This window comes from Arvicanthis niloticus, chromosome 3 (genome assembly GCF_011762505.2).
Source record: "Arvicanthis niloticus isolate mArvNil1 chromosome 3, mArvNil1.pat.X, whole genome shotgun sequence".
Taxonomy (NCBI): domain Eukaryota; kingdom Metazoa; phylum Chordata; class Mammalia; order Rodentia; family Muridae; genus Arvicanthis; species Arvicanthis niloticus.
This window is the reverse complement of record NC_047660.1, coordinates 86,052,416-86,067,117: the sequence shown is the minus strand read 5'-3', so window position 1 is coordinate 86,067,117 and position 14,702 is coordinate 86,052,416. Positions and strand designations below refer to the sequence as shown.

The window sequence follows — 14,702 nt, the reverse complement described above, 5'->3', positions numbered from 1 at the left end:
AAAATAAAGCAAGACTCATATTGACCCTAAGACATTAAAAACACAGAATTTAAAACTTCATTTTCAGTTTAAACAGAATTTGCTCTTTTTTGTTCTATAACTTAGGGTGAGCCTCTTACTGTGCCTTGATTGTCATATTCCCTCATCCATTTGGATTTGCTTCTATCATTTCCCCTTTATATTTCCTCTGTTCTGAAACTACCCTAATGTTCCTGTAATGTGAAGCCTCTAGCCAGCACATGTTTCCTAGGCTGCCTTCATCCTAACCACCCCAACCACTCAATGCTTTCATTTTGGTAAGTCACTCTTCAGCAAGTCCCTCTGGGTACAGCAGTAGAGGTCCCAGTTTGGTAATAATACCACATACTCCAAGTAAGCTATTTATTCTATAAGGTCATTTGTGTTCAATTCTAAATTTATCCATAGAATAATATAAATGTATAGTATATGTATATGTATATAATCTTGCTGCCACTGACTGCTGTGTTTGTGAGTCAGCTCTCTTGGTTACCCTGTTTGCAGGATGCCACACAGGCTTCTCACTGAGAGATGAAGGGACAACACAGCTGCATGCTCTGCTGTTTGTTCACACAACACAAACAAATTTGGAAAGAAGTTAGGTGAAGCCCTGGTATGCTGCCCAACTTTTACTGACAGTCATTTGTACATCAATGAGGCAGGCAGCTGTCATACTTGCTATGTTTGCACTATTCCCAGCTAAGGCACAGTGATAACGGAAATCTAACTCATGTTACAATATTTCTAACAGTGTGTTGTATTATTAACAATATGTGTACATGTTGGGGTTTGCAAAGTGAAAACTAACTGAACCAAGGGCAAATAAATGATTTCTGGCTTTCTTGACGTGTCATCAGAACTTACCCTGTATGTGTGATGAAGAAACCAGGTGTGTTCATAAGCTGCTGCTCAGATTAGACTAGACTGTGTTATAAAGTAAGCAAATCTTAAAACAGAACTTAGTTGAATTACAGTTTAAGTGAAGCAAAAACTTTAGGAGAATTTTCCTTATTTTAATCATTTAAATGACCTGTTTTGCATCTCTATAGTCCATGCCCACAGGACAGACTGGAGGAGGATCATGTGCATGTGTTCTTCACTCACTCAGTGTGCCTTTTACTTCTTATAATCCTGAGAGGGTCATTTTTAAAACCTTGTTTACTTTCCTTGAAGAGAAATTAATTGCACACTGAAGGGATAAAAATCAACATATGAGACCTTTGACCTTTCAGAGAAGCACCAAATTGTTTGCACTGCTAAAATGTTGCATAGTGGTCCGCTGACCAGATTTTCAAAAATACATACTAGTGAATTTGATACTGTTTCACAGAAGATGACAGAATGCACTGGTTTAACCACTTTGAGAAGGTGCTCAGTGCTTTATAACCAAAGTCAATTTAATCTGAATGAGCTAACAAAACATAACAGCATCTATTCTGCCCTGGCAGATATTGTCCTTCTTTGATTTGTACTACTCTCAAATTTATTTAGAGGAACAATGAAAATCATTAAAGCATAATCTGGTGAGTAGGAAGTGTACTCACTCCCAAGGTACTAGAACCCTTGGAAAATCATCAAATCTTGCTTTGAGGAAAACAACAAAGGTTAGGCTGATGAGCTATGAAAGATAGAGGGATAGCCACAGCACAGAAGGAAGGTAGTTTTTGCATCGCTTCAAGGTTTAATCATATGGAGGGAAGAAGAGAAACCCACAATAGCTTTAGAGACAAACACACCAAGAAAGACATCACCGTTTACAGTACCAGAAGGCCATGAAAGACAACAGCCAGATGGATGTCCTGACTATGTTGTAAGAAAGTCACTTCAGCAGCTGTTTGAATGAATAAGAAAGGGACACAACGAGGAAAAAAGACAGACATCAGCTGAGAGGTAAGAGACATTCAGTCCAGGCTGACAGCAATGTCAATAGAGAAGTGTGGGGAGATTTGGGAGGTATTAAAGAGATGGAAGAAAAAAAAATGCAAACACTTTTTGCATATGACAAATGACTAAGCTTTCTGGCTTGAACAGTGGAAGATTATATTTATAGATGATTGTAGAATAAAGTTTCCATTAAGACTACATTATTGTATTTTTATTTCTGTTTTTTTGGGTGGTTGAGACTGACAAATGCTGTGGGCAAATACACTGAGGGAAAGAAAACTGGTCTACTTTCCACCGGTGTAGGGAAGCCATGAGTAGAGAGCCCTTTGGATATCAACAAAAAGCAGCTGCCTGTTGGGCATCAGATTGGTAAGTTAGCTTTAATGTCTAGGGCAGAGGATATAAAAAGCCCCATTGTGTTTTAATGTTTAAACAAATTGCCAGGGAAGGTAGCCAGGCTTAGGATACTAAATGAAAGATGTTTTAGATGGGTAATCAAGACTAAAGGGCTGTGTAAATAGTTTACTGACAGTTGACAGAAGAGATATCACATTTCCTAGACTATGCCCAGGTAATCCAGTGCTAACTACTAGAGTTATTCGTGGTAAAGTTCAAAATTTGTCATGCAAAAAGTGGGCTTTTCCCTTTCCCCTACTATTAACAGGAAAATAACTTAAAATGTTCTCAGCTTACATGGAAGAATATCTCGGTATCTGTTCTTGTCTCTGTTCTGTAGCTCATTCCCAGACGTGAAGTCATCAGGCAGAGTCATTTGTTCTAACTCCTTCAAAAATTAAAAAAATAAAACATGTATTTATTATTTCAAAAGAATGAAAATCTTCCTTTGTTAGGCATTTATTATCCTTAAACTCCACATGGTATAACCTGTTATTCAATGTTATATGATAAACCAGAGAAACCAGAACCTCATCCTATAAGGCTGAATACAATGTCCTAAGTTTAGAGAATAAATTCATGAGTCACTTGATAAAAAAATGTTAAATTTTCAAGATAGTTTTCTCCCTAAATACTACTGTTTACCTTTTCATGTAAAATAAAATATAATACTTAGTTATTAGCTTCTAATCATACCATTATCATTTTATAAACAAAACAACTATAATAGAAATATTTCAACAAGAAGCTGCAGGAAGGCTTACAATTTACTTTTTGAAAAATTATAGCTGGGTTACTGCCAAAAGAATTATCTTCCTTTTAGAAGAAATTCTTTAACAAGTATGAATCCACAAAGAATTTATCAAGCAGCTAGTTCTAGATACTGGAATACAAAATGAAACACCTTCCCATTCTTAAGCAGTTAATAAAGAATATTTAACCAAATATCATGTGACTTACAGAAACAATAGTATCAGTGATAGTGTCTAATTGTGTCTGAAGATACATAAAGAAAATACCAAGAAGGTGAGTAACAGTTAACATGGGTCTTAGTCAGTCGCCAAAGTGACTATGTGAAATGTAATGCGTGTGGAAGGAAAAGCAAAGGATGGTCAAGGGTGTCCTTCCAGCTACAGCATAGTAACAGGAGCACTAAGCATCTGGTCTAGCTCAAAGGCAGAGTAAAACTAGGAAACAATCTATTTCCTCATCCACTGGTATCCATAACGAACTGGTGCCAGGACTCCTATGGAAATAAAAATCTATAAATGTTAGAGCATGTACATAAAATGGGCGTGGCAGTGTTTTCATGTGACCTGTGCACCTTCTCCCATACTTAAATCATCTTCCAATCACTTATACTCAATATAATCTAAATTCTACATGCACAGTTCTGAAAGGCAGAATAGGAATCTGTACATTTCAACACAGATACAACAGTATAGCAACATACTGCCAAATATGTTTGAACTACAGTTCACTGAGACCAGTAATGTGGAGCTCACAGACATAGAGGGCCAATGGCACAAAAGAGACTGAGAAGCGTCAGGTCCTGCTTGTTTAATATATATGGATAAATCCCGAGACTCTGTGTATTTTGAATGTTCTTTGCTAATTTCTATGCATCCAATATTTAATCACCAGTGCCTAAATAAGTGGGACGACTGCTGCCATCCTAAGAAGGTGCTTGCCTAGGTGTCAAGCACCAGGGTACTACAGCCAGTTTCTACTCCTTCTAAAAGCCAATTCTAAAACTAGTCCAAAAAAAAAAAAGAAATCTTTAAGAAAAATCAGAAAAAAATCACACAATGGTAATGAAGACTATATGACAAAGCTTAGAAATATAGAACCAGTGCCTATAGAATAAAATCAATTTTTAAAAATCTAAGATAAAATGCCATCATTTATTACCAAAAAATTTAAAAATTAAGTAAAATTCAGAAGACTTAAGACAAATGCACAGATATACAATAGTGGTTCCTTCTAAAGGCCTTAAATCAAGTTAAATGCTAACTAGATACTGAATGAAAACTTAAAACACTAAAAAATATTTTAATTGTGTCAGAAAATATAAAATAATTATTATATTCTTAGATTGAAATGGGTGTTACTAAAAAGTGGATATAATGTAAAAATCCAAAAGTCCTTCGATCACTGAATTTCACTACTAAAAATTAGTTCTTCCTTCATGGTGAATAGGCAAATGTGCATATGCTCACATCTGTGTCTAAATATACTATGTGTGTGTACATATATATACACATATCACAAAAGAAATAATTTATTATATGAAAAATAATAAGCAAAAATATGAGTAAAAACTGAATGTTAATATGAAATGCTTAAAACATGGAAAGATAATTTTGTATCTTATAATAAAGAAATGACAAATCATCAACAAAACTCATGATCAACAAATGTCAAAATTTGACAGCACAAAATACTGTCTTTCTAAAAATTTGTTCTTTAAAAAGACACATATAAAAAAAAGCAAATGAAGAATGATTGCTGTTTTTTTTTTTGTAATTGTTTTTTTTTAATTTATTAGATATTTTATTTACACTTCAGATGCCATCCCCTTTCCCCATTCCCCCCCCTTAAAAAACCCCTATCCCATGCCCCCTTTTCCTTTTTGCATTTATACATTTTTTTTAAAATAATGTTAATCATAAGCGTTATAAGTTTGGAATTGTTCAATCAGAGGTGTAACCCACTGACCGACCTAGATATATCAACTATCTTTGACTGGTGGAGATACGTCTGCTCCTGACAGCTTCCTGTCGCGGATTCTAAGAAGAAATTGAGCATCCTTGGAGTTACTCCAGTTGTGTGGTAACAGCCACTAGGCAAGAATTGCCTCTCTCCATCTACAGACAAATTACTGTCCAGAAAAGGACACACATGCAGAATAGTCGACTGATTATATCTGCCTAGACAGAGTAATCAGTCCTTAATAATCCTGCATCACCAAGGTCTGTCAGATGATTCTGGGCCAGAAGGCTGAAGATTTGATGCTCCAACGTTCGGTAGTATAGGGGCTTTTCAGGTGTTCAGAGGTCTCTATAAATTGGCTAAGTTTTAGAAGCTATGCTTTGTGCTTCCCACAATTATAGTTAACTCAGTCATTCTGGATTTCTGATGGGGTTGAAAACTTACAGCTATTTACCATAAAAGAAAAGATTGCTGTTTTTAAAAAAAGGCAGAGAGTAGAACAAGCTAAATTTCCCAGAACTATTTCAAAAAATGAAAATATTTGACATGTGATTAACTCAAAGATATAGCTGTATATAGTGGTAATATGAGTGAAAATTGTATGTTATAGAGAAGTTTCTATACAAAGTACACTTGTGAATAAAGAACAGGCCAACACTTCTTTAAGCCTAAGTTCACGGAGTTCCAGGGGGAAATGGGAGTAAGAGATAGGAGAATACTTATATATTTTATAGCCTTTTATGCTACTTAATTATTTTTACCATGTATATCTATTATTTTAAGGATATGGTATTTAACAATACAAGCAATGTACTGAGTAAAAAAATGAAAAACAGGATGAAGAGGAACAGAAAAAGGAAGAAGGAGGAGGAGAAGAAAAGAAAATTTCTTGTTGTGGCAGAAAAAAGGAAATTATAAACTTTTCTTTAGACCAACATATTTACCAAAAACTCACGGATGATATCAAGTTCTTCTTTTTTCTGGAGCATTTTCAAACAATCCCTCATGGCAGATCGTGAAGAACTGTTGAATACTAATGGTCGAATCTGAGCCAACTGAGTTAGCTCCTTTTCAGAGAAAACTGTTTCAGTGTCTGAGAAACAGAAAAGTCCACATTTGTAAGTTCTATGTAGACAATAGACACTTGTAGGGTATTTTATGTTTCTTAGACTTTTTCCTCTTTAAATACAAAGATTTAAACTTTAACAGAAGTTTACTTTTCCACAAGAGTCTGTTACATTTAAATAGACTATCATTTTTTAAAAATGCTATGTATCATGAAGTTATAAAAATCCATCATTTGTAGACAAGATCCATTCAGGGTTATTAGACATAAAGGAGACTGAAGCATATTTGGTCTTATACTATGAACATGTTGTGTGGATTGAAAACCACATCAAGGCAAGAATGCTTCACTTTGTGGATTTAAAAAAAAAAAAAAAAAAGACTGGTCCCATGAAGGATGAACACCGAGTGGGGGGGAATTCGAAGGTGGGAAGGTGGGAGTGGGGGGAATAGGTGGGGGCACATCCTCATAAAAGCATGAGGAAGGGGGATGGGATAGGAGGTTCCTGGATGGTGGGGGGAAGGGGCGTTAGGGGATAAAATCTGAAATGTAAATATAATATCCAATAAGAAAAAAAAAAGACAAAGCTTTTTTTCCTCCATGGAATCAAGTATTTAGAAGCCCATAGAGTCTATCTGAGAGGACATGGAGATTCTAATACATGTCTCACTCTACAAGAATAGACCAAACAACATGAAATACATCAAAAGACAGAGAAGGCCCAATTATAGAACTAATAGGACAGAATAAAGAATATATACCCACACAGAATAATCGAAGAGTGTGTTCTTTATCAAAGAGCACATATGGAATCCATTAGTTTACAATGACTTTTAGGTCACATGGTCAGTATAAGTTCCAAGTATTTGAAACTTTATAAATATCATTGGTGGGTCAAAAAATGTAATAAGTCTAGAAGTTTACAATACAATATACTTTTAAAGTTTCACAATTTTAAGGTAAAATATTGAAGTTCCCAAAATCTTTTTCCAAAGAAAACAATGTGAACAGAAAATAAGTTACTAAAATAAGTTAGTACTAATAAAAAGATATAAAATCAATTAAACAAAAGAAGAAGATGACCATTCTTAAGAATCTGAACATTTTTGGATGGCTCATGTTATACTGAAACATCTTGGGATATCTTTAGAAGCCTTTTTGAGTGGCAGAGGAAAAGGCTCTTGGGTGGATGGACAGCCAAAGAAATTGTTCTACAGTTCTTTATAAACTTCTGTAACAACAGTATGAAGGGAGTATAAGCAGTCCATGAGAGGAGATATAAGTCTCACAACAAAGAATATAATATATATATATATATATATGTATACATATGTATATATACATATATGTATATATATTCTTCATATAAAAATAGAAAAAAATGTTAAATTCACATAGAAGCAGCTAAAGATGCCTATTAGCTAATCAATCTTGAATAAAACAAAACAGTAAAAAATTTGAATACCTAATAAGATATTATGATATTACAAGGATATAGTAACCAAAACAATATGACATTGCCACAAAAATGGGTACATACCAATGAAGCAGATCACAGAAGTAAATCCATAACATCTATAGACAAATAATTCTCAAGAACGCATTCCCTCTCCCCACTGTTGGGCATTTCATCTAAGGTCCCTCCCTTTGAGTCTTGAGGGTCTCTCACCTCCCAGGTCTCTGGTACTTTTTAGAGGGTTGCCACACCTCCCACCTCGACCCCGAGGTTGCATATTTCCATTCATTCTGTGGGCCCTCAGGACTTCTCTCCTATCTCCCCTCACCCCCACACTGATCACATTCCCCTTTTCCCTTCCCCCTGCCCTCCTCCACCCAGGTCTCTCTCTCCCTCTGCCACTGTGATTGTTCCCTTCTCTCTCCCAAGTGGGATTAGAGCAACCTCACTTGGACCCTTCTGCTTGTTAACCTTCTTTAGTTCTGTGGATTATATCCTAGAAATTCTGTACTTTTTTGGCTAATATCCACTTATTAGTGGAGAGATGAGGTTGCCATCCCACAGTCAAAAACTCTGACCCAGAATTGTTCCTGTCTAAAAGGACAGCAGGGACAAAAATGGAGACGAGACTGAGGGAAAGGCAGTCCAGTGACTGCAGAACTTGGAATTTATCTCAAGGGAAGGTTCCAAGGCCTGACACGATTACTGATGCTATGGTGTGCTTACAGAAAGGAGCCTAGCATGGCTATCCTCCAAGAGGCCCAACAAGCAGCTGACTGAGACTGACACAGATACTTACACCCAACCATTAGACTGAAGCCAAGGACTCCTGTGGTTGAATTTAAAAAAAAAAAAAAAAAGGCTGGAAGAAGCTGAGGAGGAGGGCGACCACACAGGAAGACCAGCAGTCTCAACTAACTCAGTCCACTGAGATCTCTCAGACACTAAGTCACCAACCAGGCAGCATACATGAGCTGGCTTGAGGGCTCCCGACTTATACACAGCAGAGGACTGCCTGGTCTGGCCTCAGTGGGAGAGGAGGAAACTAACCCTAGAGAGACTTGAGATCCCAGGGAGTGGGGATGCTTGGAGGGGTTAGGGAGGATGCAGCCTCTCTTGTAGACAGAGGGAGGAGGAATGAGATGAGGAACTGTGGGAAAGCAGACCAGGAAAGGGACGACAACTGTACTGTAAAAATATATATATATATAAGTAATTTTTAAAAATTTTAAAAAATTCTCAAGAAAAATGCCAAAGTAGACACTGGAAAATAATTGTTTCTCTAATGTGTGATGCTGGGAAAACTAAACATCCATATACACAAAAAAAGAATCTGGGCCCTATCTTCCATTGCCTGCAAAAATCCAAATGGACCAAATGCTTAAATGTCTGACCTTAAATTACAAAACTATTTGCTTAAAGAAAACATCGAAATGTTTCAAGAAATTCACATAAACACATGTTAAAAGTTGAGATCCATATACAAGAAGAAAAATGTAGCATTTGCAACATTTTCCAGTTCCATACATTTTTTCTAATAAATTATATGATTTTTAAAATTTTATACCTGAGTAATTTTTCATTATGTATTTGTATTACATATTCATCTGTTGATGGACACATCTATGCTGATTCTACTTACTATTGAGAATAGCACATCCATAAACATGAATAAATATCTCTGTGTAGAATCCTTAGGGTATATGCTAAGAAGTGGTCTGGCTAGGTCATATGGTAATAATGTTTTTAATTTTTGAAAACTGCAGATTTCTAGAGTAGTTCCCCAGTTAACACTCCCACCAACAATGAATAAGGATTCCTCTTTCCATACCTTGCCAGCATTTCCTTTGTGATGATAGCCATTCTTACTGGGAAGAGATGGGCTCTCAAATGGACTTGTGTTTCCTTGATGGCTAAGGATGCTGAACACTGTGAAAATACTGACATTTTACTTCTTCTTTTGAGAAGTATCTGATCAGTTTACTGACCTGGCAGTTGTGTTTTAGGAAGTTGATTTTATTTATACATACATACATACATACATACATACATACATACATACATACACATACACACACACACATACACATATACATAGCTTGTCTGAAGTACAGCTGGCAACAATTTTGCCCCACTCTGTAGGTCATCACTTCATTCTGTATCCCTTTGTACACAAAAGGCTTGTATTTCATCTAAGCACATTTGTGTCTATTTTCTGTACTATTAGGGTTCTGTTCTCAAATTCCTATCTATTAATATTCCTTATTGCTGGCTTCAGCTTTTCAAGTTTTAAGTTGAGGTATTTAAAACAGTTTAATCTTACTTTTGTTCAGGACGAGAGATAGCAAACCTAATTTTATTCTTTGCAGGTAGATACCCAGTTTTGCATAGTATCCTTTTGGGGTCTTATTCAAAAAGTTGTGGTCTTTTATGTCCTTCAGTATTTGTTTCATGAGATTGAGGACCCCACGATTTGGTGCATGAGTATTTACGATGGATATGTCTTCATATGATAGATAATTCTTCAAACTGAGCAATAGCATTAACAAAATAGTACTTAGCATTATCCTAGAATTATTTCTTGCCCAAAGTGGAGACTCTTAACAAAGGTGTCCACTCTTTTCCTTCTCATTCAGTTTTGTTCACTAGCTAGTGTAGTAAGTACAGAAAATCATGAGAGGCAGATATGGGGGGAAGGTAGAAAAACCTGAATCTACCTAGTGACTTAAGTATTTACATTAGAAAAGTTATAAATATATACAAGGTAGCACTAGAGAGACAGCTCGGCTGTTAAGAGCACTTACTGCTCTTGCAGAGGACCTGAGTTTTCTTCCTCCACATCAGGTGACTCACAACTACTCTAACTCCAACTCTGACGCCTTCTTCTGAACTTTGCAGAAACCTATAGTCAGATATATATATATATATACACACATATGTATATTGTGTGGTGTATATGTATACATACATATTTGTGAAAAATAATAAACTTTTAATATAATAAACACATATGCACAGGAGCACATATGTTTAATCTCAGCACTCAGGAGGCAGAGACAGGCAGATCCCTATGAATTCAAGCCAGACAGTACTACATAGTGAGACCTTGTCTCAAAAAAGTCTCAAAATGTATATGCATGTGCAAATGTATATATATATATATATATATATATATATATATATATATATATATGGATAAGTATACATATATGTGTGTTTATACATGGGAATATATATGTGCGTATATATATATGTGTGTGTGTGTGTTTGTGTGTGTGTGTGTGTGTGTATACACGCACATATATACATATCCTGGAATTAATGTTCAAGAAAGTCACTAAAAACTATAAGGGCAATTTACAAGTCAGTCATATTTTCACATTTTGGGAATGAATGGTCTATGTTAAAATATTTTCACAAGTCCCATTTACAATATCACCAAACGTGATATATTTAACATAAGAACTAAAATAAATGTACAAAATCTGTATAATATCATTTCAAACCAAATATTGATGAAAGAAATCAATGCAGATCTAAGAAGATTGAGAAATAAGTCTATTGGGGGAAATAATTATGAAGTGAAGGTAGCAATGCCACCAGGCTCTCTGGCTGCTCATACACCACCAACAGGTAAAAGGAAATGATTGTATTGCCTGGTGTGAGAGATTATCATTATCAGGGGGAAACAGGAATGCCTCTATGCGATGAGGGTAAGGAGGACTATGGCTGAAATGCCAGGGACCCTCTAGGGAATGACTAAGACAACTTATGGCAAAGGAAAACCACAGTCATCCAATTTAAGCTGAACTGCTAATTGCTTGGATATTGTGGAATGAATGCTGCAATCATTTTATCAGACCAAATGGGCATGCATGCACATGCATACATGTAATGCATGCTTCAACAGATGGCATCCAACGTGTGAGAACTCACTCTTAAAAATCAATTGGAGATTCCTGAATACACATGCTGTCCAAGCTAACCCAGATAAAGCTGACTGGCAGGTTCAGGATCCAGTCTGAAGCATTCTCAAAGGCTTCTTAGATGCCTCAGAGAGCTTAAGGCTCAGTAGTGATGAGCCCATGCTGTGCATGAAGACAGGCTGCTCAGAGGACAGAGAGCAAGATTGCATGCTTCCTGCAATCAAATAAAAAGAATAGAAATAAATAGAAATTTAAGAAGTCAATGCTATCTTAAGCAACTGGGTTCTTTGAATGTGGGCTCCAAGAGAATTCTAGGATTGCTTAGCCTGGCATATGACACATTGTTGGCCTTAAGAATAGGCTTATACAGTAAATAGAAAGGAATTTAATTGAAGTTAAATAGGAAAGGATATTAATTCATTTCCTATAAAGAGAAAGGTGATGTAATTTTATATATCCACAGAGATATTAATCTCCACAGAAGGAAGAAATAAATAAAAATTGCTTATTTTTTTTAAGTATGCATACAGAGATGAACAAATAAATCTAGGCCTTTGATCACACACACAAAAAAAGGAACAAAGGCAGGAGATAGGGAAGAAGCCCTGTCTCAATGGATAATAGTAATTGTTTGAGATTGCCTTAACTGCTTTGAGTTGTTTTGATTATCAAGGTGAAGGTGGATATAAGTTTAGGGGTACTGATATTGCTGATACTCTGGGAGACAGGTCACAATAAGCAAGCCTGGATTAAAGAGAGGCTGCTAATTTGAACCAGTCAGTTTCAGGTTACCAGCCCAAGGACATGCTATTTTGGGAGAAAGGCTCTGTATTTGTGTTAAAAGGAAAGGAGAAAGGCTTTGGACCTTTTCCAAAGTGATATGGACCAGATATGATGGGGAGGACTCCCTGAAGATCTTGGCTACATACAAAAAAAAAAAAAAATCAAGAAAACCAAACAGGACAGGTAACAGGATTTGCTAATTCCTCCTCATGGGAACAGCCCTGAAACTGGTTTAGATATAAAAATGTCTCTAGGCAAAACTTCAGCTAAGATTAACAATAAATATTGTTGGTTACAGAATCCTTAAAATTCATTCTTCATGGCATGAATGAAGATTTATTATAATTGGTTATTGATCAAATTAACTCATAAAAAAGACAGTTGTCTTTCACCTGCTTAAAAAAAGCAAAAAAAAGTCTTTAACATATCTTGTAAAATCTATACAAATATATTTATAGTAATTAAAATTTGGTTGTAAGATTTATATTGCAGAATAAAACACCAAGATGAAGCTCTGGCAAGATTCAACCTCAGGGACACTGAAATGACCTGCTGTTCCAACTCCCTGCCTGATTCTGCCTCACCTGACACTGCTTCCAGAGACTTGCCTACAGAACAGCTTCAGGAATACATGGTGATTTCTGATGACCTAGGTTCATCCAGCCTTTCAGACAGATCCAGACAGAACTTCAGTCAAGCCTTGAACTTTTTAAGCATAGAGAGACTGGATAACAAATGCTAAAGCTAGCTTTCTTAAGTCTTAGCCCATTTTTCCAATTTTCCTACCCTTTCCCAAAATTCACCTCCCCAAGTCAGCAGAGAGAAACTATGAAGAGTCATTATTATGGTTTCTTGGGTTTAGGGTTATGGTTATTTTATAAATTATAGATAGGTTGTCATTTTAAGGGATAATTTGGAAATGGTCATAATTTTGGACAGGAATGAAACTAAATAGAGAGCTTAGACTTAGGGATTTCTGTCTTTCCTTTCCTCTTTATCATTTCTTTCTTAAGTAGAGGGAAGGAGATTGAAAGGGGAAAAAAAGGAGGCTAGAGTATTGCTGCGGCCCAAGCTGCCCCACGTTAGGCACCAAAATGTCAGGGATCACTCTATCAATGTTGGGACCCGCACTGCCAAAAGCCTTGGGGGCTAAATTGTTAGAGCCCACACTGCCCCAAGCTGCTCCAGTCTGTGGGTCAGGGTTCAGCAAGAGAGAGTGTGAGGATGGACGAGAAGAATGGAGACCAGACAGAGTATGATTCAATCCCGTTTATTCTTCAGTCTCTCTTTCTAGTCCAAGTTACCATTCTGGAGTTCCTAGTCCCTAGTTCCTAGTCCCTAGTGCCTCCAAGTTCCAAGTTTCCAGTTCCAAGTTCTTTCTCCAAGTGCTAAGTGCCTAATTCTCTAGTACTCTTTCCAAGTCTCGAGTGTCTAATACCTACTGTCTAATACTTAATAATCTCTTCTGTCTGCCTCTTGCCTTTTATATGTCTCACTTCTAAGCCACACCTTTAAGTCACACCTTTAAGTCATGCCCTTAGGTCTTGTTTCTAAATCTGATCTCTAAATCATGCCCTTAAGTCACACACCCAAGGGAAAATCCTGGGTATCTAAAACAAGATGTTATCAGAGTGTGCTTGGCTGTTGTAGGCTATTGTAATCAAGTCCCTTGTCAGGGTATATGGCTGCAAGGATGACAACCGTCTTCTGTTGGCTCCCCACAGAGTATATTAAAAGAAATTAGATATATGAAAATGGAGTACTACTTCTGGTCTATGCCAGTGAACAGAGCAGTCCTAGGGTGCCAGCTGCACCCAAATCCCCAACAACCCAGAGGAGGCTGGACTCCCAGGAGCGTTAACATGCCCAGGAACACAGGATAATAGGATCACAGAACCTCAGGAGCTGGGCACACCAGGATTTCAGGATCCCAGAAGCAGCCTGACTCCCAGGAGCTATTACAACCAGGATCTCAGGATCACAGGATCACAGAGACAGCTGGACTCTGAAGAGTTCCACAAAACCAAGATAAAAGAACAGACAGGCTCCAGTCAGAGACAGTGAGTAAAGGTAGCAATAGAGATAACCAGATGGCAAAAGGCAAGCTTAAGAACATAAGCAACAGAAACCAAGGTTACTTGGCATCATCAGAACCTAGTTCTCCCACCATAGCAAGTCCTAAATACCCCATGACACTGGAAAATCAAGATTCAGATTTAAAATCACTTCTCATGATGATGATAGAGGACTTTAAGAAGGACATAAATAACTCTCTCAAAGAAATACAGGAGAACACAGGTAAACAAGTAGAAGCCCTTAAAGAGAAAACACAAAAATCCTTTAAAGAATTACAAGAGAACACAACCAAACAGGTGAAGAAATTGAACAAAACCATCCAGGACATGAAAATAGAAGTAGAAACGATAAAGAAATCACAAAGGGAGACTACCCAGTAGATAGA

At 36.7% G+C, this 14,702-nt stretch overlaps 1 protein-coding gene across 4 annotated transcripts in view; it reads right to left on the bottom strand.

Moving 5' to 3' along the window:
• The window catches only part of Ptpn20 (protein tyrosine phosphatase non-receptor type 20), a 67,418-nt gene that overhangs the window by 15,334 nt on the left and 37,382 nt on the right, over positions 1-14,702 (bottom strand). For 2 of the 4 annotated variants that reach the window (XM_034498028.2, XM_076931464.1), the window contains 2 exons: positions 5,955-6,103; positions 2,596-2,686 (listed from right to left, as the gene is read on the bottom strand). In XM_034498028.2, coding sequence (XP_034353919.1) covers positions 2,596-2,686; positions 5,955-6,103 — 240 coding nt within the window. Of the gene's footprint in view, positions 1-2,595; positions 2,687-5,954; positions 6,104-9,363; positions 9,462-14,702 lie in introns of those variants that run through there. The other 2 variants (XM_076931466.1, XM_076931465.1) reach the window with 2 other exon arrangements.